The following is a 26,857-nucleotide window of genomic DNA, read 5'->3' as shown; positions in this document are numbered from 1 at the left end:
GAAGATTCTTTTATTCTCTCACATCCGGGAAATATGTGTTCTACACTTGCCATCTGTCGGCATCGTGGTCTATAACTGGGTATATACATGAGAACAACCCCCATAAACAGTGATGCCTGCTATCCCTGTTGGGGTTCTCTTATCTGGCGAGTGAGGTCCTGGGAGTGAGGGGAGCACAAGTATTTTTCACGTCCACCAATCACCCTTGAAGATCATCATTTACCAATATAAACATTTGCCTAATTTTTCTTATATGGACTGTTTATGACTTGGTTTGCACTGAAGTCACTTTTTTTTTTACACTTGTCACTTAAATTGCTTGGAGCTGCTATATTTATGTTTTATTGCAAACTTGCACAAGCCATCACTTCATTGTGATACACTGCACTTTGGCACATTATACATACTTTTTAGGTATGCTATTCACAGTATTGTTTTTTCATCATGTCACTCTACAATCATCGTAATAGCTATACAGGTATTGTCTTTTTTCACTCAGTACTTTTACTAAGATTAATTGCACCTTGGATTTTGTTAATTGTATATTTCCATTATTAATTTAATCACTCAATTCTGTCAGTCTCGCTATACTCCCTTTAATATTAGGCAGCGCCATAAACCTAAAATGATATAAAATATCAGCGCTCAAGCAAATCTAACAGCAGCTGGACACTACAAGGTTCAGTAACACAACCTCACAAACAGGATCAATAAATAGAAAAAACAGTGCAGCGCTAAAACATACTAAAAAGTCCCTAGTAAAATAGGTAAACAGTGGGTGAAAAAAGGGGGGGGGGTCTAGGGATGATAGTCCATGATCAGTGTAGTATCCCGATAAAGGAAATCCAGAGGAGCCAGGTCACCCGATATATACTCCTCCCACGTAGGTTTTAATTAGGATATGTGGCGCCTTTTTGTTTACCTTAAGGAATACAAGGGATTACTAGCCTCTCTTGTTCCGATCTCGGCAGCTATATTTCCTATGGTTAGGTGTAAGAGCCGGAAACCGGTCGAGTTCCGGCGTTAGGGTTGCCATAGAAACCACTACGGAGGTTTGACCAATCACCTACGTGGGAGGAGTATATATCGGGTGACGCTCAGCCAATCCTCAACACCGCTGACGAAGCCTCCACCCACGGAGGCGATACGCGTGCGGAGGGAAGAGGAAGCGTCTGACGTCACCCGCTGATACGGAAGACACCGACCGTGACGGAGCCAGTCTCACTGTCCCGGCCGGATCGCTGATACATTGTATTTGCTGCACATTATCCTGGATCCAAGTAAGAGGCCACTTATGTTTTGCTTGTGTTCAATAAAGTAGTCAGTATTACACTATTTTGGGCATTTCTTCCTATACGTTACCTTGTATACTGGAGTGATTCACACAAGAACCCTATACATGAGCTTGGGAGGCGCTTAGCCTATTTGGGGAATCATTCCACTGATGTCCTTTGATGCATGGAAGGAGAGCTTTGAGGCTGGAGTCTGGGGGCTTTTAACCATGAGAAGTGTTTTGCTGTGCCTGCATTTAAGATTATTGAGGTGAGAGGCCACTCTGGAAGGTGGAGGGTGTGTGTCACTTCTTTCTGCACCTGGCTCCTCTGGACTTTCTTTATCGGGATACTACACTGATCATGGACTATCAGCGCCATAAACCTCCCTTTTCTTTCCCCCTCGACATGTCTAAAAGAGGCCAAAGTAGTAATCTAAAGAAAAATATCTAAAAAGGTTAAATTATGGTTTCTGCTGGGCATAAGAGAACCAAGTTAGGATCTCGGGAAAAAGAGGGCGCCAGCCTAGTGCATTATCCCAAATACATTTATTTTGTATAAAAAGATTAAAAACTACTCACAAGCATGCAAGTGAAAATATGCATTTACAGGTCACTGTCCCGTAGCTATACAGTCTTGGAACCAGCAATCTCCAGATGACAGGGGAGACCACACAGTGTACCCTGCTGGCTGATGCCTTTCAAAAGGTTTACCTTTTTCCTCAGAGCATTTCCATCTACATGCTTGTGAGTAGTTTTTAATATTTTTATACAAAATAAAATTTGTGATAATGCACTAGGCAGGTGCGCCCTCTTTTCTTTTTCTCTAGTGACAGCAAAGATATACCCAGTCCTAGAGGGCAGCAAGGCCATAAACAGTATCCAGAGAAGTAAACCATCACTAATATAAAGACTGGGCCATCACACTTATGCGCAAGAGTAGTTTTTCTGCTGTATATTAGGATCCCATGAAGTACAGGGTGCTACATAGGCCTTTAAAAAAGAATGAACAAGGCCAAATCTGACCCTTAGACGTGCTTAAGTTCAAATTCTGGTCAATACCTGATTGAAGGCAGGCAAGAAGGCAACTCACCAAGTAATCTCTGAGACTGAATTGACTGTTCTCACACCAGGCAAGGATTTCCAAAACATAATAGTGGATCTTACTGGAAGTGGCTTTTCTAGCTTTTTAGCAGGGTGGGAGTAAGACTCAGATACCCCTCTATCTCTTAAGACCTGGGTTTCAACAGCCATGCTGTTAGAGCACAAGACTGGAAAGCAGGATGGAATAGAGGGCCCTGAGACAGCAAACTGCCAGGGGTCATCTGCTAGAAGTAGGAGTATGTCTTTGTAGCTATGTTTTTCTAAAGCATCATAGATTTTATTTTTTCAACCACATTTCCACTCACCTTGGCTAACTGTATAAGTGTGTCCAACACATGCCTGCACACCACAGGGGCAGCCTGAGGGTGGATATGAACAGTAGAGCCACAAGCAGCATGCTTCTCTGTGTGCTTGCGTCCCAATGACCTCTGGATTTGGAATATGTTTGTTCGGCATCCAAGGGCAGCATCCATTGAAACAGAGAGCCAAGAGAGCTGATTGGAGTTTTTGGATTCCATTTTGTGCAGTAGTTCTAAAGGACGATTATCGTGGCTGGAAGAACAAGCCTTAGCAGCACCCTTTTTATCAGGGCCACTTAAAGAACTCTTGGGACTCTCTATGCAGAGTTCACTCTCACTGCTGCGTTGCAGGATTGACAGAAGGCTTTTGATAACCCAGTTTCGGGTTTGTGCATGGTAGCAGAGGTTCCTCAAGACTCTGTGCAAACGGCTGGTGTTAAGTTTTGGCTCATCTACAAAGAGCAGTACAAGCAAACATGAGAGAGCTTCATGATCCAACAAAAGTCGCCCTCGTAGTCTAAGCAAACTGTCCACATTACTGCCTGCAGGCCTAGAAAAAAAGAGAGACAAGGTTAGCATATTTTCACTTATTAACCAGCTTTACCAGGCTGGGGAAAGGACAAGACTTCTAAGTGTTACTCAACTGTCGCAGAGAAAAATCAGAGCTATACAAATTTGTTTGGTAGGTAAAACAACCCCCATATATACATATAATTAACTTTGCATTTAGCTGTTGGCCTCCAGTTCAGCTTGAAAGTAAACCTGTCATGACGTTAATATGAAGGCTGCCATTGTACACTTTATTTCTGAAAAAGCTAGTCGACTGCCTTCTCACAATACAGCTTGGAAAAATAATAAAATCCTAGGTCTAATTAGGACAAATTAGAAAACTAGGCAAATTAGAAATGAAATACAATTTTTTTTTGTACATGTACTTCATGTAACAACTCATGATCAGCTATGTTTAAAGAGGGAAAACTGTAGCAGACCCAGTGATCAGTGGGATTGAGTTACTCTTACCTTGTGTGGGTACTGCTGTTTCCCATTTGGAAGGTGCTTCCTCTCTGCACTGCCAACCGTGTATACTGAACCCCTCGGTTTCCACTTAAGCGGCTTGTAAATGCTAGAAAGGCAAAATTAAACGTCAGTAATTTTTTCTTCTACTAGCAGTTTTTTTTTTTTTAACAGTCAAGAAAATCAATCTATAAATGGAAGACAGGCAGATGAAAAGGTTTTCCTCTTACATTTAGAGAGCACTTTTTATAGTAGGAAGAGATAGTAGGGCTTCTATGTATGGAACACGTGGGCAGAAAGTGTGTCAGCGCTTTTGATGAATGTGTGTCACAGGTGCAGCCACTCATATTAAAGTAGTTGTAAAACTCAGTGATACTAAACCTTCTGAATAGTTCAGTTTAAGCCTTTAATGATTCAAAAATTTAGATGTTTCTTAATTTTTTTTATAAATTGCCTCATACATTTTTTGGCTGCTCAAATGCAGGTCATGTGATTACTGTTGGGCCTGCTGGCGGGCGTAAACAGTCTGACAGCAGTTTCCCCTCTAGCACCTCCTCCTCTCCTCTTTCTGTCAGAGGTGTCTGCCCCACTCTATACACACCCACCAGTAGGTCCATTAATCACTCAGGAATAAACAGCGATCACATGACCTGCTGGTGGGCGTGAATCGAGCAGACACTTCTGAAATGTCTGGAAAGCAGCTTCACAAAGAGGAGAGGACAGGCAGCAGAGTGGAAACAGCTGTCAGTTAAGGCCAGAGGGATCTGGGAGGTTGTGTACACTAACCCCAAAAGTCAAACATGTTGCGTGATTGCAGGGCGGGATGACAGAGAACCTAAGCTGACCACACTAGCACGGATGGGTTGCTATGCTTAGCATGATCAGTTTACTATCATGAGGAGGGGCAGAATCAACCAGGTAAAAGCGAAAAAGAGCAAACACCAACAACAAAAGTAATACAAAAAATCAAGTACAAACACATTAAAGATGCCGTGCAATGGTTTTTATATTTTTAGGTTTACAAACACTAACTCCCACAGCAGCTGAAGATCACGGGTGGTATCCAGGGGATGAGGACTGAAGATTTCAATATAACAGGATTCTTTTCATTAAACAAGCACCATCCTCAGTGCTGCTTTTTTTAAATTCACTAAAAAGCTTTAATAACCATGAGTACGTTAGGATGCTTAGGCCAAGAGCCGCACACCACGCAATACAAGACTTCCACATACGATGATAGATCATTCTAGAAGTCACTTTTGACGCTTTAAGCAGAGTGGGAATCACTGAATCAGACAATCCCCTGTCCAGCACATGGCTTTAAACAGCGAAGCCGTCAAAGCCAGCTACCGTAAAGCAGAATGGAAGATCGGCCCTTGAGACGGTAGATCCTCCCAAAGAGGAAGTCTTCAAGGAGCGTCCGCGACTAGCCTGACCAGGTCGGCGTACCAAGCTCGGCGAGGCCAACCTGGAGCCACAAGGATGACCATAATCCCTTTCCGCCTCAATCCTGCGAAGAAATCTTGGCAGCAACTTGAGAGTGGGAAAGGCATACATCAGCTGATACTGACCCCACGGAGCCTCCAGCACATATATGGCATCTGTCAGAGGGTCCCGAGAGCGGGCCACAAACCTCTGTACTTTCCTGTTGATCCGAGACGACAAAAGATCTAGGTCTTCAGTGCCCCAAAGAAGGCACAGCTGCTGGAACACCCCTGGATGAAGAGACCATTCCCTGGGAGCCAAGGCCTGCCGACTGAGGTAATCCACCTGCCAATTTTCCACTCCTGGAATGTGAACCGCTGAAAGCTGGAACAAAACAGTCCGCCCAACGAAGGATGCTTGCCACCTTTAAGGCCGCCAGGACACTCCTGGTGCCCCCTTGGCGATCGACATAAGCGACCGCTGTGGCATTGTCCGATTGAATGCACACTTGACAGCCCCAAAGGTACTCTTGTCCAGTAAACTAGGCAAAGACTGATCGCTCTCAGCTTCAGAACATTGATCGGTAACCTGGATTCTTCCAAAGACCACACCACTTGAGCAGAAAGCTTGCCTAGAACACCTCCCGACCAAGATAGACTGACATCCGTGGTGATCACTGTCCAATATATGGGGATTTTCCTTGTTTGAGCGTCGGGGACCGAAGCCACCATATCAGCGACCCCCTGGTCACCTGGCTCAGCTGGATTTGATTGTCCAGGGGATTTGTTCAATTTGAGGAGGATTTCCTTTTGGAGTATTCTCGTGTGAAATTGAGCGAAAGGTACCGCCTCGAAAGACGACTCCATCTGTCCCAGAACTCTCATACAAGTCTGAAAGGACGACCAGTTGCAGGACAGCAATAGCTGATTGGCAGTCAGGAGCTTTTGAAGTTTTTTTCCGAAGAAACGCCCTGGCTAAGGACAAACCCAAAGTCAGGCCCAGATAGTCCAATCTCATTGAAGGAACCAGGGACGACTTCTGGAGGTTCACAATCCACCCGAACTCCTCCAGAGTTATCATGGTGATTTCCAAGTTTGTCACCAGCGCCGTGAGAGACACCGCAGAGAGAAGCAGATCGTCAAGGTAACCCAGGACCGATATCCCCCGCTGGCGTAAAAGCCAGGACCGGAGCCAACACCTTTGTGAAGACCTGAGGAGCAGAGGTGAGACCAAAGGGTAATGCAACAAACTGATAGTGATCACACGGCAAAAAACGCAGAAACCGTTGATGTTCTGCACATATTGGGATGTAAAGGTAGGCATCCTTGATGTCTATGGTGCCCATGAAATACCCCTGGTGTAGGAAAGCCACCACTGTGCGAACATATTCCATCTCTAATTTTAGAACTCGCACAAAGCAATTCAGCGATGTTAGGTCCAGAATTGGACGCACTTTGCCCTCCTTCCTGGGGACCCTAAACAAGTTTGAGCAAAATCCCTGAAAACGTTCCAAATTCAGGACCGGAACTACTTGGTGTCATCCTCCTTATCAGAGGAGACAGGGTGCGAGGAGGTAGACCCGGCAGGGAGACCCATGTCTGCGGTGGCTGAATCAGATTCAGAATCTGACACATCAGATGAGGCAGGGGTAGGTGGGGGTGCGTTTTTTTGGGCACCTCGCCCTTTACAGGCCACCTCCACCCGGGAAACAAATCATTCCAAGACTGCCAGCAGTGCATCTATGGATAGCTGGGATCCGGAGGACCCTGCGGCCTCCATGAGGGGGTCAGATGGGGAAAATGTTCCGCCGGGTCCATGTTGCACCAGGGGAACCCCAGAGCAAAAAGTAAAAAAACAAAAACACTATTTTAAATGTCCCACCGCGTTAGAGCTAGGGCTGAAACTAATCGACTAAATCGATAATTACAATCGTTGTCAACGATTGTCATTATCGATTAGTTGCTCCGTCGATTAGTTGTGCTGCTTTGTGAAGTTTCCCCGCCTGTCAGCGAGCTGTCTGCTCTGTGAAGCCGACGGCTGCATTCACTGTCTCTCTCACAGCTCTGCACTTCCGTGACTTCCCCCCCTCCTCCCTCCTCCTTTCCTCTCCGCCCTCTAGCTGATGTCAGTGAGGGAGTCAGTCATATCGAGGTGAGCAGAAAAGAGGACAGAAGCAGCAGAAGTTAACGTGAGTGCCGAGATTAGAGCTACAGTGTCCTGTGACTGTCCATGCAATGCAAAAAATATAATAAAAGCTTCTCCAGATAAAAGTTAATATTCCTTATAAAGTGCAATATTCTAATAGAAAAATAAGTGACTAAAAACGTCCATATAGCACATAAAGGGGGTCTTTCTATGCTCCCTATTTCATATCTATGGCTGACATGGATGTTTTTATTCACTTATTTTTCTATTATAATATTGCACCTTATAAGGAATATTAACTCTTATCTAGATAAGCATTTATTATATTATTTACAGTATATAGGAGCTTAAGAAAAAAAAAAAAAAAAAACAGTTTTGGTATAAGGCTTGGTTCACATTTGTGCGATGCGGGAAGGCTGCGAATATGCAGCGTGTTCCCGCATCGCATCCGCACAAGAGGCAGTTCACACTGCCATATGCGATACGCAGGGGGTGTCAAATGTTAACGACACCCCCAGTTTGATCGCATATCGCAGTGCGATCTGACAGTTCTCACAGGATCGGATCGCACAACTGTGAACCACTGTGCGATCCGATCCCGAGGCGGCTCAAAAGATGCCTCATGTGCGAGTTTGTTGCAGATGCGTTGCGAATTCAGCCATACAAAGTGTATTGGCTGAACTCGCATCCGCACATGAGATCGCATGTAATTTAGGAGCAGTGCGCTCCGAATTACATGCGATCTCGCAAACCGCACAAGTGTGAACCGGCATCAAGTGCTGGTTCACACTACTGCGGGTGTGCTGATTCGCACTGCACCCGCACAAAAGTCGCACATGACCCTTTTTTTCAGCTGCATCAGGATCAGATCGCACAGTGGTTCACACTTGTGAGATCCGATTCTGTGTGAACTGTCAGATCGCACTGCGATATGCGATAAAATTGGGGGTGTCGTTAACATTTAATTGACACCCCTGCATATCGCATATGGCAGTGTGAACTGCCTCTTGTGCAGATGCGATGCAGGAACAGGCTGCGAATACGCAGCCTTCCAGCATCGCACAAGTGTGAACCGGCACTAACACTCTGTTTGCTCATTATTATTTTAAATAAATGAAAAAAAAGGCATATTGATTTTTTTATTTTATTTTAATCCGATTAATCGAAAAAATAATCGGCAACTAATCGATTATTAAAATAATCGTTAGTTGCAGCCCTAGTTAGAGCGCCCCCAAGTAATCAGGCAGAACGCACAGAGACCCCCAGCAGAGAGAGAACCCCCAGCCTCACCACCCATACCAAAGATGTACCAGGAAGGCCCAGAACTTCTGCACAGCATGTGCCTGCAGCGATCTCAATCAGAGAAAAACTTGTGTGAGCACTAGGGAGGGGCTCCACCACCACAAAAAAAAAATGCCTCTGGGGACTCCCTGAACATGGTTGCCATTGAAATTCAATAGGAATCCACCGCAAAATGGCAGCTCGGGTGTACCAAGATGGCCGCCGAACTTCCACAGCACATGGGCTACAAGAAAATGTATGTGGAATATCCTAAGGCACTGAACATGAGTGAAGGACAACACAGCAACAAGGTAAAAAAAAATACAAAATCCACAAACCAAATTTTGGGAAACCTCAATTACAAAGCTTCCTGCAAGACTTTCTGGCCACAACGAGCGCCTTCAGGAGGCAAAAATACCAATCTGGTAGAACATAGTAAACATGTTAGAAGACCAGGCAGCAGCCTTGCAAACCTGAACAAGTGAACCTTCATGCTGAATGGCCCAGGAAGCACTGACACTCCGGGTGGAATGGGCCTTTCTCGAATAAAAAGGATGGCAACACAATGTCCTGATGAGGTGGAATGAAGAAACCACCTTTGGATTTAATGAGGATCAGGGGTTCCTCGCAGAAAAACACAGCCATTATCAAGACCATGCGAGTCGAGGTAATGGCCATCAAAGGAGACTACCTTGCACTTAACCGACAAGGCAATCTTTTTAGGAGGTTAAAAAGGAGGAGACTACAAAACAGAGCAGACCAAATTAAAGCAGAAGTAAACCCATAGATTTGATAGTTTTAAAAAAGTTACCATTCTTGGCATGCCAGAAATTCTACCTGTCACATTGGATGTCCTTACAACCAAACTGTCAAACCATCCAATGTCTGGTTTCATAAAGGATCATATGTGCAGCATCATGGCAGTTGCAAATTAAACAGAGGCCAAGATTGCAGCAGTCTTGTCTAAAAACGATAGGAGGGTTTACTTCCATTTTATAGTCACCAAGGAGAAGGCAAGGGCAGCAGAGAAGGAACAAAATGCATTTGACAACTTGCACAAGGCTTTAACGAAGGAATGCGATGCGATTGATCTCTGAAAAGTATGTGCTAAGCCAAGACTTGTCCCTTGATGGTACTCAAAGCCAGAGACATCTCCACAGCAGACTGTAGAAAGGCCAAAATATACCTCACAACGCACTGTTGGGGATTAAACCTATGAGCTACACACCAGGTGAAATAAGCCTTCCATATACAATGGTACACTGTCCTAGGGGTTGACTTTCTAGCCTTGAGAAGGATAGAAAATACAAAATCAGAAAAACTGTCCTTTAGGACTTGGACTTCAATAGCCATGCTGTCAAAGTGAGCGACTGTAAAACCGAATGGAACAGTAAACCCTACAACAGTTAGTCTGGCAGATCTGGAAGAGCTCATAGCATGTCTGCCAGGAGTTTTACAATATTGGCATATCATGTTCTCCCTGGCCAAGATGGTAGGTTTAGAATAACTGGAAACCAATGACCTGGGTTCAGACAGCCATTTATTCTAGAGAAGCAGTAAGTTTTCCTAAACTGTAGCAAGGTGCAAGCTTAATGAGGAACTATTGGCAAAAACTGGATTTTAAAAAGAACTTACCGTAAAATCCTTTTCTCTGAAGTTCGAAAGACGCAGCTCTGCTTGATCAAAGACTATAGGGTTATGCTCCTCCCACTAGGGATGGGCACTAGGTGGAATAAAGACTTGTCCACGCCTATAGAAGCTGTGTCAGCAGGTATAACCCCTCAGGCTCTGCTATACTCAAACAGTTGTGTTGCAAGCAGTGACAGAAAAACCCCATAACTCAAAAAGCAGATGGGCGGGTGCTGCATCTATCGATGAACTAAAGAGAAAAGGATTTTAGTATAAGTTGTAAGATCTTACAGTAAAATATTTTCCTCTGATGTCCATCGACATACACAGCCTCATCTCCATGAGCTGAGTGGGTTATGCTGCCACCTGCAGGAGTAGTCTATTAAGTATAAAACCTTTAACATGTACACGTCCATGGGGCTGTCCCTCCAGGCATAACCCCCACGGCTACAGCCCAGCACATCACTTTAGTTGCAAGCAGTGAAGACAAAAGAACCATCCCCATACAGAGGGGCGGGTGCTGCATCTGTCGATGGACAGAGATTTTACAAAAATCGTATTTTCTCTAACGCCCATCGACAGACGCAGCCTCATCTTCATGAGCCGAGTGGGACATCCCAAAGCAGTATAGGCATGACGGGTGGGAAACTCCAAAATGGCTAAACCTAGCCAACCGGGCAACATGGAGCTCAACCAAACAACAGGAGCTCACCCAGGTAAAAGGCCCCCAAGAGAATAACAAATAAACATTCTCTTAACAGCAGCCTGCAAAACCTTGCAGCCAAAAGAGGCATCCGAAGATGTCAACAAATCCACCTTGTAAAATTCTGGAAGTGTGTGCACAGACGACCAAGTCGCTGCCTTACAAACTTGTCTACAAAATACCAACTTCATCTTTTACATTCACGTTGTAAAGATAGATTTGGGATTAGGAACCCATTGGTAGAAATAGAATGTTAGAGTGATCAAACCAAGGTTCCCATTTGTTATACAATTTTGTTGAATTATGAATTACATGGAAATTTTTTTCCATTTGTTTAATCAAAGAGAGTCTAGACTTTAATTGGGCCCGTGGGAACGAAGAGGATTTCCAATTTACTGCAATCAGCCAATGTATGGCAACACATATAGAGTGAATAATGGGCCATACACACTATAAGATTTTCTGAAGACTTTTTCCTTTAGATTTACCAAAACCATATAATATGAGGTCAAATCTAAACACTTTCAATTTGTATGCAATATGGCAGGCCCTTGCACTACATAGAAAAGGTAAATCTGAAGGAAATCTAACCACAAAAGTTGGATAGTGTGTATCCAGCTTAAGTCTCATCTGAGGAACAGACAAATCAGGAATCAAAGTGAATAAAAGACAATTGGGGAGAGTGGGGTTTATTTGCCTGTTAGAGATTTTGGAGGCAAAACTATCCAGTTGTTGCTAAATAAAGGATATCTTGTCACATTCCCAAAAAATATGGGTTAATGATCCCGGGGCATCACATCCTCTATAGCAGATAGGGGAAGAAGATGGCATGCAGTTTAGATGTGGTAAAGTACCATCTGATGTTTAGGCTTAGGACATAAGGAAGGCAACACAATGTCTTCATTCAGATGAAAGTCCGACACCACCTTAGGAAGAAAGGACGGATTAGGTGGGAGGACCACTTTATCCCTGTGGACCACCAAATAAGGCGGACAGGACAACGCCGCCAACTTAGAGACTCTGCGGGCAGAAGTGATAGCAACTAGAAAAGGCAACCTTCTGCGACAAAGAAAACAGAGAAATCTCCCTAATATTTTCAAAAGGAGGCTTTTGAATAACAGACAAAACCGGATTAAGATCCCACAGCGGTAACGGGGATCTCCGGAGGAGCCAGATGACGCATCCCCTGAATGAAAGTGCAAATTAAACTGAATAGCCAACGGACATTGGAAGTAAATAGCCAAGGCTGACACCTGGCTCTTGGTAGTGCCCAACGCCAAGTGCTGCTCAACCCCTTTTTGCAAAAACAACAAAACCCTAGCTATAGTGAACAAGCGAGGGTGCAGCTGCAGCTATTCACACCATGCAATGTACGATTTCCACGTACGATGATAGATCTTACTAAATGTCGACTTCCTGGCCTTCAAAAGGATAGGAATCACTGAATCAGAGAGACCGCTATCCCTCAACACCTTGCTTTCAACAGCCAAGCCGTTAAAGCCAGCAACCGTAAAGCAGGATGGAAGATCGGTCTTTGAGACAGTAGATCTTCCCTCAGGAGGAAGACGCCATGGAGGATCCACGACCATTTTTACTAGTTCTGCATACCAGGACTGCCGAGGCCAGTCTGGTGCCACCAGAATGTCCAGAATGCCTACCATCGTCACCGGCGAAGAAACCTTGGCAGGAGAACGAGCGGAGGGAAGGCATAGAGCAGGAGCTACTGACCAGAGGATCCCGAGACCTCGCCACAAACCTTTGAACTTTCCTATTGAGGCGAGACGCAAACAGATGCACGTCCAGGGTTCCCCACAGGGAACACAGGAGATGAAACACCTCAAGTTGAAGGGACCATTCCCCTTGATCCAACACCTGATGACTCAGGTAATCCGCCTGCCAATCCTCCACACCTGGGATGTGGACTGCAGAAGGCGCTGGAACATTGTGTTCAGCCCACACCAGAATCTCGGCCACCTCCTTGGCTGCCAGGGCACTCCTGGTGCCCCCTTGCTGATTGATGCAAGTCACGGCCGTGGCATTGTCCGACTGAACCCCAAACGGACAGCTGCATAGCCGACTCCAGAGAAGCAGGCAGAGCTTGATCGCTCTCAGCTTCAGAATACTAATCGGCAAGGAAGACTATTCCGTCGTCCAAGTTCCCTGGGCACAGAGCTTCCCCAGCACTCCACCCCAGTCTGACAGGCTGGCGTCCGTGGTGACCACCACCCAAAACACCGGCAGGAAGGACTTGCCTTAGTGCCTGGAGCAACAAAGAGCTGACTTCGTGAGATGGCTCAACCGAATCTTGAGGTCCAAGGACTGAGGATCTCTGTTCCATTTTGCCAGAATCTCTTTCTGCAACTGTCTCGTGTGAGACTGAGCAAATGGTACCGCTTCGAAGGTTGAAACCATCAGACCCAGGGCCCTCATGCAAGCCCACAATGAGGCCTGATCAGGTTCCAGCAGCAATCAGACCACCCTTTTGCAGCTAGAGAAGGGGAAGGAAGACCCTCGCCAGAGCAAAGTCGAGGATCAGCCCCAAATAAGTGATCCGCACGGACGTTGTCAGGGCAAATTTGTGGAAATTGATCATCCACCTGAATTCCTGAAGGGTCTGAATTTGCAAGGAAAACGTCCAGCAGATCCGAATGAGAGACTGCTAACAGGAGATCGTCCAGATATCCCACAATGGAGATACCCCGTCGACATAACAAGGACAGCACAGGGGCTAAGACCTTGGTAAAAACTCTCGGAGCCGATGTGAGACCAAAGGGTAATGCCACAAACTGAAAGTGCTCCACTGTCACCGCAAAGCAGAGGAATCAGATTGATGAAAGCCATAAAATTCCGCCAATTCAAAAATGCCACCACCGACCGAATTGATTCCATTCGAAACTTCTGCACCCGCACAAGGCGGTTCAGAGCCTTGAAGTCCAGGATTGGATGCACTTTGCCCTCCTTTCTGGGCTCCGTGAACAGGTCTGAATAGAAATCTTGAGAGCGTTCCTGCGGATGAACCGGCACAATCACCCCTTGAGCCAGGAGATTTTGCACAGCTTCCCGCATATCCTTCAAATGCTCCGGAGACCGGTGCAGATTTGACTGAAAGAACCTGTCCCCTGGCTGGGACCAGAATTCGATCTTGTACCCAGAGAAAATCAGTTTGCGAACCCAATCGTCCAGAATGAAGAAGTCCAGGGTACCTGAAAGAAGCACAGACATCCCCCCACCTCTGAGACGGGTGAGGGCACCCCTTCATGCTGAAGAGAACTTGTCTGCAGCACCGGACTGAACGGCCTTGCCCCAAGGCTTCTTAGTTCCTCCAGAAGGTGTACCTTTTTCTTGCTCCTCGGAGGCACGAAAAAAACAACAGTTATGAGCAGAAAAGGAGAGACCCCGCTTAGTACGGGGTGTCTTACCCTTGGAGGATTGAGGAAGAAGAGTACTCTTCCCGCCAGTCAGACCCTTGATTAACTCATCCAATGAGTCATCAAACAACCATGCTCCCAGAAAGGGGAGATCAGCCAGGGCTTTCTTAGAAGCTTCGACAGCCGACCAGCTTTTCAACCAAACCATTCGTCTTAAAACAATGTCCACGGCCGAAACCCTGGCCACCAGGGGAGCCGCATCTATAGACACATTACACATGAACACCTGAGCCTGGATCAACTGGTCAAACCGTTACGGAGGAACAGTCTCGGGGTCCAAAGACTCCCGCAAACCCCTAATCCATTCTGTCACAGTCTGTAAGACTAACAGACACAAAAGCCGGTTTCAAAATGGAACGCATGAAGATGGCGCGAAAGGGATTCGATCCGCCTGTCCACTGGATCCGTAAAAACAGGAAAATTCTCCACAGACACAAGGGAAGGATTTGTTTAATCTGGAAACAGGATGTTCCACCTTAGGCAGCACCGTTCAATGGTTGGAAACCTTTTCAGAAAAAAGGGTATCGGCGTTTAAAGCGTTTTGGCACCACTAACACGTGCTTAACGCACCGCCATTGGTCATTCACAATATCGTGAAAAGTGTCGTGACAAGGGAAGACCATGTCAGCTTTCAGGGACTTCGGAGAGCCAAAAGCAAGCTGCATACAAGGTATCCCATACTGAAATAATCAGGGCTTCCACTAATGCGCGTTTCCGCGCTGCAGCTGAAGAGGGCAGGTCCTCTCCACCATTTGACTGCGAGGACAGCAACCCCTCAGGTAGGGGTGTCCGGGACGATCCCACCAGCCTCTGAATCAGAGGACACCTCCATAGATGGAGAAGGCAGCGGCCGTTTTTGGCTATCAACCTATTTCATGACTAAATCAACTTTAGTCGCCAGGCTTTCCAGGGCTGCTGAAATCGCGGCCAGCGACTGCGAACCGGACTGTGTGGGAGACGCACAGAGTGGGCCTAAGGGTGAATGCACAGTTTGGGACTCCATATTGCAATTTGCAAAAAAACAAGGTACTGTGGCTTTAAGAGCGCAGATGGTGGTATCCACCAGCGATCGCAGTGGTCTGCAGGGAACCCCTTTAAACTGACAGCAGAAAGTGTAGGAATATGCCAGCAGGGACCCCAAGTACTGTACCACCTCAGACAAGCCGTCCTCCTGATTTTTCCAGCAGCATGGAAAGAGACAGGAAGTTACCTCGGCCAGTAGCAGGAAACAAATGGACAGGAAGTTATGTCGCCTGAGTAAGGTCACACTGCTCAGCATAGCACAAAAGCTACACAAAATGCATACCCATACATATCAATAGGAAGCTACAGGGAAAATGGCTGCCCCATACAAGTCTTTGGGGAAAAATTCACATTGCCCAAACTTAAGATGGCGGCGCCCACGCCTAACCATGCGGCTAGGGACCGACACATGAAGGCCTCAGGAACCACAACAGGGACCAGCAAGCCCGTTACTCCCCCCCCCCCCCCTTCCAAGGCGCCAGGCGCTCCAGACGCACGGCCACCACAGGGACAAGGTGAGGAGAGGGCACACAGACCAGGCAGGCCACCAGGTTGATCTTTTGGGAGGCACAAATCCCATTATCCCCAGGAGAGGGCCCACATCCCCCCCAAGGCCAGCAGGGGCAAGGGGGGCACATTTACTCAACATACCATGGACCGGGTGGGCTCTGCTCCGGACAGACTGCCTCCCACCTGAAGTGGGGGTGCTGTTAGCCGAGGGATATGCTGCGACTCAGGGCATTCCAGGTCGTCGCATCCCCGCAAGGCATCTGCTCGTAGGCTCGTCCCCATCCGAAAAAGGGGCACTGTCGTGGCTAGGCCAAGGTCGGGACTATAACCTGCTAACGCTCGTAGGCCAGACTGGGGGGCCCCATAAGGATCTAGATTATCCAGTGTGAAGCCCCAGCCGGCATCGTTGCTTGTAGATCATCAGGAAAATTCTTCCCTGAACACTAGCTAGCGAGTAAAGAGAAATAAAAAAGAAAATATTCTGAAAAGAATAAAAAAACGGAGACCGGAGTCCCAGCAGGAAACCTAGGTCTTATTCCTTCTCTAGGCAGAAACAAACTGATGTGCTGGGCTGTGGCGGTTATGCCTGGAGGGACGACCAGGTGGGCGTGTACATGTTAAAAGTTTTGTACTGCCTAGACTACTTGCAGGTGGCAGCATAATCCACTCAGGTCATGGAGAGGAGGCTGCGTCTAAATCCAGTCTTCTCTATTGTTCATCGACAGATGCAGCTCTGCTTAATCAGACTTTAGGGATGTCCCAAAGCAGTAAAAACATGAGGGGTGGGAACAAGACAGGAACAAAAAACCTGAATGCCCCAATGGCCAACATAGCCAACCAGAAACTGGAGCTCCCCCGAAACAAACAAAACCTCAAAGAGAAACCAAAATAAAGGGGTTCTCTCAAACTACAGCCTGCAAAACCTTGCGGCCAAAAGAATGCTAATATTGTTATAGCATTGGGGCATTTTAAATGTATATTAATACAGCGTGTGCTCTACATATGCATGCACATGCACCCCAAGACTTTGTTTGTACATACACAATATAAAGAGATGTATACACTATCCCATCATTAATGCATTTCTACATAAAGTCCACGCCTGCTATACAACTTGAGTTTACTCACGGAACTGTCGTCCGCCGCATGATTTTACACACGAGGGGTCAGTATGCACTATACTTCTCTATCATTATGATTTGTTATATATATTATACAGCATGACACCATATATTTTGTTATACGATAATTATATACTGTATATTTATTGCATTATTTTCTCATATACCTTACAGAACGCTAGTTGGTTTCTTGGTCTCTTAAGCCCTGAAGAAGCAAAACCAATCGAAACACGTTGGCTGCGCAGGGACCATTTTCCACCTTCTCTTGTTGAGACCCACCCACTTGGTTATCCTAATTCGTGTTCTTGTTTTTTATATTATATGTTATATGTATGTCTTTAGAGCATGCTTGCACATGCCTTTTTACGAGAAAGAATTTGACAAATAAACATGCGTTTTTAAACAAACTTGCTGTGTTGTACCATATTCTGATCATCTCAGTGGCCTACAAAACCCCACTTTTTTCTTTCCTTTATTTTTTTGTGACATATATAGGGGTGCGGCCTACCCTTTACGGTAATATTTTTTGCATAAAATAAACAAAAGTGCTGCCTTGGGCAGGACTGCTTCTATGGACATTGACCGTGATCCAGCTTATTAACTGTTTCTCTCTGTCGCCGAGCGCACTAGGATAACTTTATAAAAAAAGAGCTGTACATTGTACTTTTCAGTAGAAGGGGTTATTGGCGCATATTAATATCCGCAAGTCTGCTTTTCAGCACAGCAAAGTTTTCAGCGCACCAAGCGATTGTCTATGCTCTAAACACTAGTAATTTTCACCACAAGGCTAAGTGGTTAGTCGGTCCATATACCATCCATGGCACTACCATACATTTTGCATATTCTTCCTGTGCCTGCGTGGGTTTCCTCTGAGTACTCTGGTCTATATTAACATTCCAAGGACATGCTGGTAGGATAATTGGCTCCTGTCTAAATTGGTCCTAATATGTGTACGAATGTAAATTAGGGACATTCGATTGTAAACTCCTTAAGGGCAGGGACTGATCTGAATGTACAATATATATGTAAAGTACTTGGGAAATGGTTGGCTACTTAGTTACATTCAGTGCTATATAAATACCTGTAATAAATAAAAGAAAACTGTACTTTATGGATCTAAAGATGCTCTTGAGTGCATACACTATGGAGGAGGAAAGCAGTCATCTGTAACTACCTAAGTCCACCACACAGATGTCTCTCCACTTGCACCAGTGCAGGTTCTCCTTCACAGGAGGATAGATTTGCACCCAGAACCAAAGGACTATGGGTCCAGTTTTTACAAAACCGAGGCATCATAAGCTTTTACTTGGAGCCCAAGGCTGATTGCTTATGCTCTATAGGAGTCACCTCACTCTGACCTAAACTCTACTCCAGAAGAATCATTGACCTGAACATCTAGAGCACCCTGCCAGCAACGCCACAGGGTTCAGCACCAAACAGCAGACATTACAGACCATCCAGACTCTTGTATGTGGTATCTCGTTACAGTTCCTTTTGGCCTGCTGGAAGCAGTGGGAGGATCAGATGTGGGAACAAAGTTCCAAAAAAACAAAACAAAAAGAGGTCTTTAAAAAACATGGGGAGGCATCTATTACCTTCAGACACAAAACTGAGTCCTAGCTAAAGTGTAAGGGTTTATGCCTGGGCAGGGATTCCAGCCTTTTTTGGCCAATGTCCATTCACCTAAAGGTGGCACAATAACCCAAGTCGTCACAATTAACTTGTGTTCTGTGATGTACGCTTATTATATAATTTTGGGTAGCTGCTACCCTTTTTAGAAATCTACAACTTTACGTTATGCTAAAAGTTCATCCTCTCTACACATTCATTCTAATTTTTTACCTTGATCCCAACTTCCTCCCATTCAGCTTCACTCAATCACCTGCACAGAGTGGGATGAGTGGGAGATTTCATAGTTCAGCTATGAGACTTAATTTGGGCACCAACTGGCACTTGTAGAATAAATCTAGACTGGTTTGAACAGATCTCCTAGGGAACTGGGAATATTATGCATGCCTGCTAACAAGAATACCAATTCTGCTAGTTGAATTTTCAAATCCCTTTACTCTAAGTATTAACATGAAAAAGCCAATAATTTAAATACAGAAGTGAATTAAAAGTAAATTAAAAACCTCTACTTTGTAACTAGATTTACAGCTACGAATGACTACTAAGTCTATTTTACCTGGACTTCTGAGGATAGCAGAGAGTGCTGAAGTGCTGCTATGACCAAAGAGTCTTTCATGCATGAGTTGCCTCTGCCGAGCCTCTTGCTCCCTGCGCAAAGCCTGTGCTTCTGCTGCAATGTCAGGGGGCATGACTGCTAGAACACTGTCCTCCATGTCCTCTAGCACACTGCGGCGTAGATCGGATGGCAAAGTTTGAATGAAGGTAACCGGATCCATTGGGGTGTCTGAGGTGGTGCTTTGCGCAAGTTCTCGCCGTTGCTGTTCTGCTCTTTGCTGTGCCAAAACCTGTGCCAAAAAAAAAAGCTATATATTTTTAATAGTCCTTGTAAAATGCTTTACTTGGAGTCTATGGAGGGATACAAGAACTCATAACCCCCCCTCCCCCCAACTACTACCACCAGCATGCTTTTATCTGTAGCAAAGTACCAGAAGCATGATCATGAACTCAGAAGGGTGGGACCCGTGTCCCTCAATGGACTGCAAGGAAAAGATTTTACAGCGAAAAACCCCCTAAATGTTTTCCTCCTGATCTACACAGGATATATTTTACCTTTAGGCCACGGATTCCACTACAGAATTCATGTATCTGGAGTAAAAACCTGTCCAATAGCAGAACTAGACCTAAAAATCTACAAAATGCTGACAGGTAACTAATGACAGAAGAGACCTCAATGTATTCTGTTAACTTCTCCCTACCTACTTTTGTGTACAATGAGCCACACATGGGACACTCAATGTACATTTGCATGACAGCACTGTTCTGTGACAATGCGACTACATAGCTGTTCTATGACAATGCGACTCCCAAGCCAATGCACGCGAAAGATATCACAGCAGCCCAGTCAATCCAGTAGCCAGAACCCGGAAGGAAGTGAGAGAAGATGAAAGTGCCTTGAACAGACAGGAGCACTGACTGTGCAGCACTGGAGGGGATCGCTTCCCAGTTAGGTTTAACAAAGTGCTAATACGTGGTGTACGCTAGCACATTATGGCTAAAATCTCCTGGGGGGCCAATTTTCAAAATATGTATTGCTTCCGTTTCATTTCACTTTATTGTTGAAACTGGAGGCTAGAAGGTCACACCAGATTTCCCTCTGCTTCTGAAAAAGGTTCTAAAGCACCTGTGTGAAGCGGCCATTTCCTCAGGTCCAGAAGTTGCTGGCTGAGAAGTCTGCTTTTGAATTGCCACGCCTTGGATGTACGCAGTAGACGAGGCTATAATGTTTATATTCTATCTAGGACAGGATCCGCTCTACCTCTCCTGGTGCCTACCTGACGGTAAATGTATGCCACCCACTGCTACAATGCTGTCCAAATGAACACAGATCAGATGACCCTCTATAGCAGAACCATCTAAAACTGCAAGGACAGCCAAATCGCCCAAAGCTCCAGGATGGTGATTGGAAGATGAAACCAGCAGGTGATTGAGAGATGAATCCATCATGAGGATCTTCCAAAGGAGGAACATCCTGGACTTCAAAGACAGGATTCCTGAGCCACCAAGCCTGGGTCAACCTGGTTTTGGTCTGTCCAGGGACTGAATAGACTTATCCCACAACGATTGTATACTGCATAGTCGAGATCTGGACTAGGCGAAAGGAAACTGCCTCAAATATACCATCAGACCCAAGACTCATAAGTATAAACGTGTCAGACAACTCCTGGACTGGAGAGCCTAAATCTGAGATCAGGAATTCCTTAAGTTTCTCATATGGAACAGCACTCTGGCCTGTGCTGTGTACAGGACGAGACCCGGGTACACCTAAAGAAAAAACTGAATTTTTGTAAAATCTTACCGTAAAATCTTACCGTAAAATTCCTTTCTCTGAGTCCTCTGACAGTCGCCGCCACCTCTAAGTCATCACTATTGGGTATTGACTTCCGCTCCGCAGGAGTAGCTAGGCATAAGACTTCATCAAAAGAACAAAGCATTTAGCATAGACACACCCATGGGGGCTGTCCCACTGGTCAATACCCCCCTGCAGTGATCCCTCCCAACTCAGTTTGGTAGAATAGCAGTAGGTGTACAAGAAAAAACCCCAAAAGAGGGGCGGGGGCGGCGACTGTCGGAGGACTCAGAGAAAGGAATTTTACGGTAAGATTTTACAAAAATTCAGTTTTCTCTTACGTCCTCCGACAGTCGCGACCACCTCTAAGTCATCACTATTGGGATGTCCCAAAGCAGTGTAGACATGAGGGGTGGGAGACGCAACCGCAGAAAAGGCAACGCAGTACCCACATCAGAGAAAGGAATCTTACAGGCACAGTAAGAGAACCTTCTGGGAAATAGAAAAGGCTCAACAGGAGCAACAACCCAGGAAAACAAATATCCAGGTGATAAACACCCCACAGCCAGGGACCCACAAAAGAACAAGGGTCCCCTATGGCACTGCCCCACTGAGAACTTTGTGGCCAAAGGAGGCATCAGATGTCAGAACATCCACCTTATAGAATTTGGAAAAGGTGTGCACCGACGACCAAGTCGCAGCCTTGCACACCTGGGCCACCGAGGCCTGATGCTGGTAGGCCCAGGACGTACTCAATTATCTGGTAGAGTGCGCCTTAAAAGGAAAGGGTGGAACCCGTTCCTTCAAAGCATAGGCCTGTTCAATGGTCTGTCTGATCCATTTGGCAATGGTCGCCGCAGACGCGGCCATGCCCTTCCGAGGTCCCTCAGGAAGGACAAAGAGGGAATCCGATTTCCGAAAGGACTCAGTGGACGACAGGTATACCCTAATCGCCCTAACATCCAAGGAATGCAATGCAACCTCCTTAAGATGCTTGGGCTTCGCACAGAGCGAAGGCAAAACAATGTCCTCATTAAGGTGAAAATCAGAGACCACCTTAGGGAGAAAAGACGAATGAGGTCGCAAGACCACCTTATCCTTGTGAACCACCAAATAAGGAGAGTGGCAAGACAAAGCCGCCAATTCGGACACCCTGCGAGCCAAAGTGATCGCCACTAGAAAGGCAACCTTTTTAGACAGCAGAGTTAACGATATCTCCTGGATGTTTTGAAAGGGAGAACGCTGTAATACGGACAGAACCAAGTTCAAGTCCCATGGAGGAAAAGGCTCCCTCCGGGGAGGAGCCAAATGTCGCACACCTTGGATAAAGGTGCGAATTAAGGAATGAGACGCCACAGGGCGTTGCAAAAGACCAGCCAGTGCAGAAACCTGGCCCTTAATCGTGGCCAGCGGCAAGCGCTGGCCCACACCAGTCTGAAGAAAAGCCAACAATCTCGTCACCGAGTATGAGTGAGGGGAGAACCCCCTGGACTCACAACAGGCGAGATAAGCTTTCCAGGTACGGTAATAGATTTTACCAGATGAGGCTTTCCTAGCCTTGATAAGAGTAGGAATAACCTCTGAGGAGAGACCCCTGTCTCTCAGGACCTGACTTTCAACAGCCAGGCCGTTAAAGCCAGCGACTGTAAAGCAGGATGGAAGATCGGTCCCTGAGACAGTAGATCTTCCGCATTGGCAGCCGCCAAGGAGGCTCGACCGCCAGGTGAACAAGGTCGGCGTACCAGGACCGACGTGGCCAGTCCGGCGCCACTAGAATCACCAAGTTTGGTTCCGAGGCTAACCTGCGAAGGAACCTGGACAACAACTGAATCGGAGGAAAGGCATACATCAGAAGATACTGATGCCAAGGGGCCACCAACGCATCCGAGGCGTCCGCCCACAGATCACGCGTTCTTGCCACAAATCTTTCCACCTTGTGATTTAGCCGAGACGCTTACAGATCCACGTCCAGGGATCCCCACTTCGCACACAGCATTTGGAAGACCTGCGGGTGTAGGGACCATTCCCCCTGGTCCAGGGTCTGGCGGCTCAGATAGTCGGCCTGCCAATTCTCCACACCCGGAATATGAACTGCTGAAATTGCCGGGACATGAGTCTCGGCCCAAGACAGAATGTCGGTCCGACCACTGGAAGAGACAGTTTGATCGCTCTCAATTCCAATATGTTGATCGGAAGGGAGGATTCCTCCCCCGACCAAGTGCCCTGGGCAGACAGGTTGCCCAGGACGCCACCCCAGCCCAACAGGCTGGCATCCGTGGTAATCACCGTCCACAGCAACGGATGGAAGGATTTAACTTCTGACACAGCCGGGGACTGAAGCCACCACAGAAGATCCAATCTGGTCCGGCGACTCAATGAGACACTCAGATCCAAGGACTGAGGTAGTCTGTCCCACCTGGCCAGGATCTCCGCTTGAAGAGACCATGTGTGAAACTGAGCAAAGGGTGTCGCCTCGAAGGCCGATACCATCAACCCTAGGGACCGCATGCAGGTCCTGAGTGACGAGGATGGCTTGTCCCTGAGGGACCTGATCTCGTCCTGTAAGGTCCGGAGCTTGTCCTCTGCTCAAGCAAAGGTGTTCTTGCCGGAGTCCAGAAACATTCCCAGAAAGGGAAGACGAACCGAAGGAGACAAGGTTGACTTCTGTACGTTGATGGTCCATCCGAACTCCTGGAACGTCTGTACCGTAGTGGACAGATCGCGCAGTAGGTCCTGGCTGGCACTCGATCTTAAGAGGAGGTCGTCCAGATATCCCAAGACCGCAATGCCCTGAGCCCTTAGAAGGCCCAGAACAGGCGCCAACACTTTGGTAAAGACCCTTGGAGCCGAAGCGAGACCAAAAGGTAACGCCACAAACGGATAGTGGTCCTCCGCTAATGCGAACCGAAGGTACCTCTGGTGACCCTCGAAAATGGGGATGTGTAGGTACGCATCCTTCAGGTCTATAGAGGCCAGGAATTCCCCTGGACTGGAGGCCACCACCGAGCATAGATTCCATACGGAACTTTCGAACGTGCACAAAGCGGTTCAGCGCTTTCAAGTCCAAACTAGGACGCACCTTGCCCTCCTTTCTGGGCACAGTGAACAGATTGGAATAAAACCCAAGAAACCTGTCCCAATGAGGCACCGGGACAATCACCCCCTGAAAAAGGAGGTCCTGCACTGCTTGACGCAGGTCCTGCAGACGCCCTGGGGTCAAATGAAGATTTGAGGGAAAGAATGTCCGCCGGCCGGGAAAGGAATTCGATCTTGTACCCTGATCGAATGATTTCCTGAACCCATCTGTCCGGAATTCGGAGCAGCCAAGGTTGGAGGAAACCGCACAAACGTCCCCCCACCCCTGAAATGGGTGAGGGCGCCCTTTCAGGCAGAGGCGGATTGACCCGCCGCACCGGCATTGCCGGACTTCTGCTTGCCCGCCCAGGGCTTCTTCTGGCTACCTTGGCCCTTAAAGGGCTTGCCCTTGGTTTGATTCCGAAAAAGGCACGAAAAGACCCTTGATTGGGTCGAGAGGCAGAACCCCGCTTGTCACGAAAGGACTTGTTCTTCGGGTTCTGGGGCAGCATGGTGCTCTTGCCCCCAGTGACGCCTTTTACCAAGGTATCCAACGCCTCGCCAAAAAGGCGAGAACCAGCATAGGGAAAATCAGCAACTGTTTTCCGTGATGTCTGGTCAGCCGACCAGCTCTTCAGCCAGATCAGTCGACGGTTAAGCACCGCAACACTAGATAGGCGTGCTACCAAAGGGGCCTCATTTAAGCCCGCATTGTAGAAATACACGACTCCTTGGTGAATCTGGACCACCATAGCCAGCGTGGCAGAATCAGACGCGAGGTTGCGTCTAAGCACCTTAGTCCAATCAGCCACCACCTGAGCCACCAGAACGGACGTGAAAACAGGTTTGTGCAAGGAACCCGCCGTGTAGGAATGGCGGGCTAGAGACTCCAACCTTCTGTCCGTGGGATCCCGAAAAACCGGGGTCTCCTCAGTAGGAATCAAGGTAGCCTTGTTTAACACAGCCACAGTGTGATCCACCTGTGGAGGTACACACCATCGCGATTCCGTAGCCGGCACAGAGGGATAAAGCAACTTAAACCTACTAGGTACCGTGAATGGACGTTTTAAAGTGCGCCACAGTTCATTCACAGTGTAATGAAACTCAGCGGGGCAGGGAAAAACCTGCGCTGACTTGCGGGTCCTGTGTGTACCAAAAGAGGACACAATGCCCGGAGGACTGGGCTCATCCTCCAAGTGTAGCGTTTCTTTCACAGAAGAAATCAACTCATCCATAGTCGCGCGTTCGGGCGACCCCGGGGGAGAATCATCAACACCCTCCACCTCCCCCTCAGACCCCAGAGGGTCCAGGGATGAGCTAGACCCTGAAAAGGGCACGCCCGCCGAAGCAGCCACATCACCATCTGAATCAGAGGAGATAATCTGGGCCTTTTTCTAGCAGCACGTTCAGCCATCAGCACCTCCATTTTGAACACTAAAGAAGACACTAAAGAAGCCACTACGGCGGCCAAATCCGGTATAACAGGGGCCACAGCAGGACTGGGGTCCCCCACCAGGGCTGGATTCCATTGCCCAAGTTAGAAAACAACAGTGCAATAAAAGGTACTGGCCCTTTAAAAGGTGCGCAGCCCTCCGCTATATGTACAGTGACCAAAGACCACCAAAAGGAGAAGAAACAGAGCCAGGAAGGACAAAACAGTTATGGAAGAGACAGTCTGCAGAGCCCCCACAGAGTGTTACCACATCGATCGCTGCTTCAGAGGAAAAGGAAGTGAGGTCATCAGAGGCTGAACTATAAGCTGCAAGACCCAGGGAAAATGGCTGCCCATAGAACTAAATGGAAGGCTTCGGCAAGATGGCCGCCGAACATGTGCTCGGAACATTTTGCCACACATAAGATGGCACCGGATGGCGCTAAAACAGCATGCAGATAAGCCCATAGTGAAGCCAGACATGCTTACCCATACTAAAAATGGCGGACCGCGTGGTTTTTACCCGCTGCGGCCGCCGCACAAGCAGTCTGCACCCCTAAAAACACCGAAGTGACACAGGGGTAGGGGCCCCCAAAAACACAGCACCGCAGCGCATGTACAAGCGACCCCCCACAGGGTTCGCATCAGGGAGCCCCACACAGGCACAGACATGAGGAACACACAGCAACAAAGGACTGCCGCCCCACACAAGTACTTACCTGTACCAGATGCCGTGGGATGCCTCTATGAACGGAAGGCCGCTGTCCTCATCTGACAGGGAATGCCGTTAGCCAAGAAAAGGACACTGCAGCACCGCAGATGTGTCCAGTGAGGTAGCCACCTCACAGGCTGCATCCCTGCTGCGAGCAGGGATGGGTCGTTCATAATGTCAGGGCGAACACATGGCCGAACGCTCGATGGCGGGCTGGAGATCCCTCTGACCCTCTGCCCTGGAGAGCCAGGGCGGCCAGTCCGATTCCCAGCTCCGCAGAATCCATCTTCATCCGAAGATCCGACTAAACTAAGCTGACAAAATAAACAGCTAGTAAAGCAAAGAAGAAACTGACATTTTAAAAATAAAAATCAAAAGAAAAGATAAGAAGGCTGAGACTGAAAGCCCCAGCACAGGGAAGCCTGACTACTCCTGACGCTAGGCAGAGACAAACTGAGTTGGGAGGGATCACTGCAGGAGGGTATTGACCAATGGGACAGCCCCCATGGGTGCGTCTATGCTAAATGCTTTGTTCTTTTGATTAAGTCTTATGCCTAGCTACTCCTGCGGAGCGGAAGTCAATACCCAATAGTGATGACTTAGAGGTGGCGGCGACTGTCGGAGGACGCAAGAGATATTGGTTCTAGATACAATTTAAGGTTCACGATCCATACAGTCCATTGTAATGTATGGACAGTGACAGCCAGGCT

At 47.2% G+C, this 26,857-nt stretch overlaps 1 protein-coding gene across 1 annotated transcript in view; it reads right to left on the bottom strand.

The window, feature by feature from the left end:
* Positions 1-26,857, bottom strand: part of HUWE1 (HECT, UBA and WWE domain containing E3 ubiquitin protein ligase 1) — a 484,118-nt gene that overhangs the window by 114,892 nt on the left and 342,369 nt on the right. Inside the window, exons 63-65 of the mRNA XM_082264230.1 lie at positions 19,138-19,426; positions 3,694-3,796; positions 2,680-3,223 (exon numbers count right to left, since the gene is read on the bottom strand). Of these exons, the coding sequence (XP_082120356.1) occupies positions 2,680-3,223; positions 3,694-3,796; positions 19,138-19,426 (936 nt within the window). The remainder of the gene's footprint in view (positions 1-2,679; positions 3,224-3,693; positions 3,797-19,137; positions 19,427-26,857) is intronic.

The sequence above is a fragment of the Pelophylax lessonae genome, assembly GCF_965119305.1.
Source record: "Pelophylax lessonae genome assembly, chromosome: 7".
Lineage (NCBI taxonomy): Eukaryota > Metazoa > Chordata > Amphibia > Anura > Ranidae > Pelophylax > Pelophylax lessonae.
Note: the sequence above shows the minus strand (reverse complement) of the source record. Positions and strands in the feature narration are given on the sequence as shown.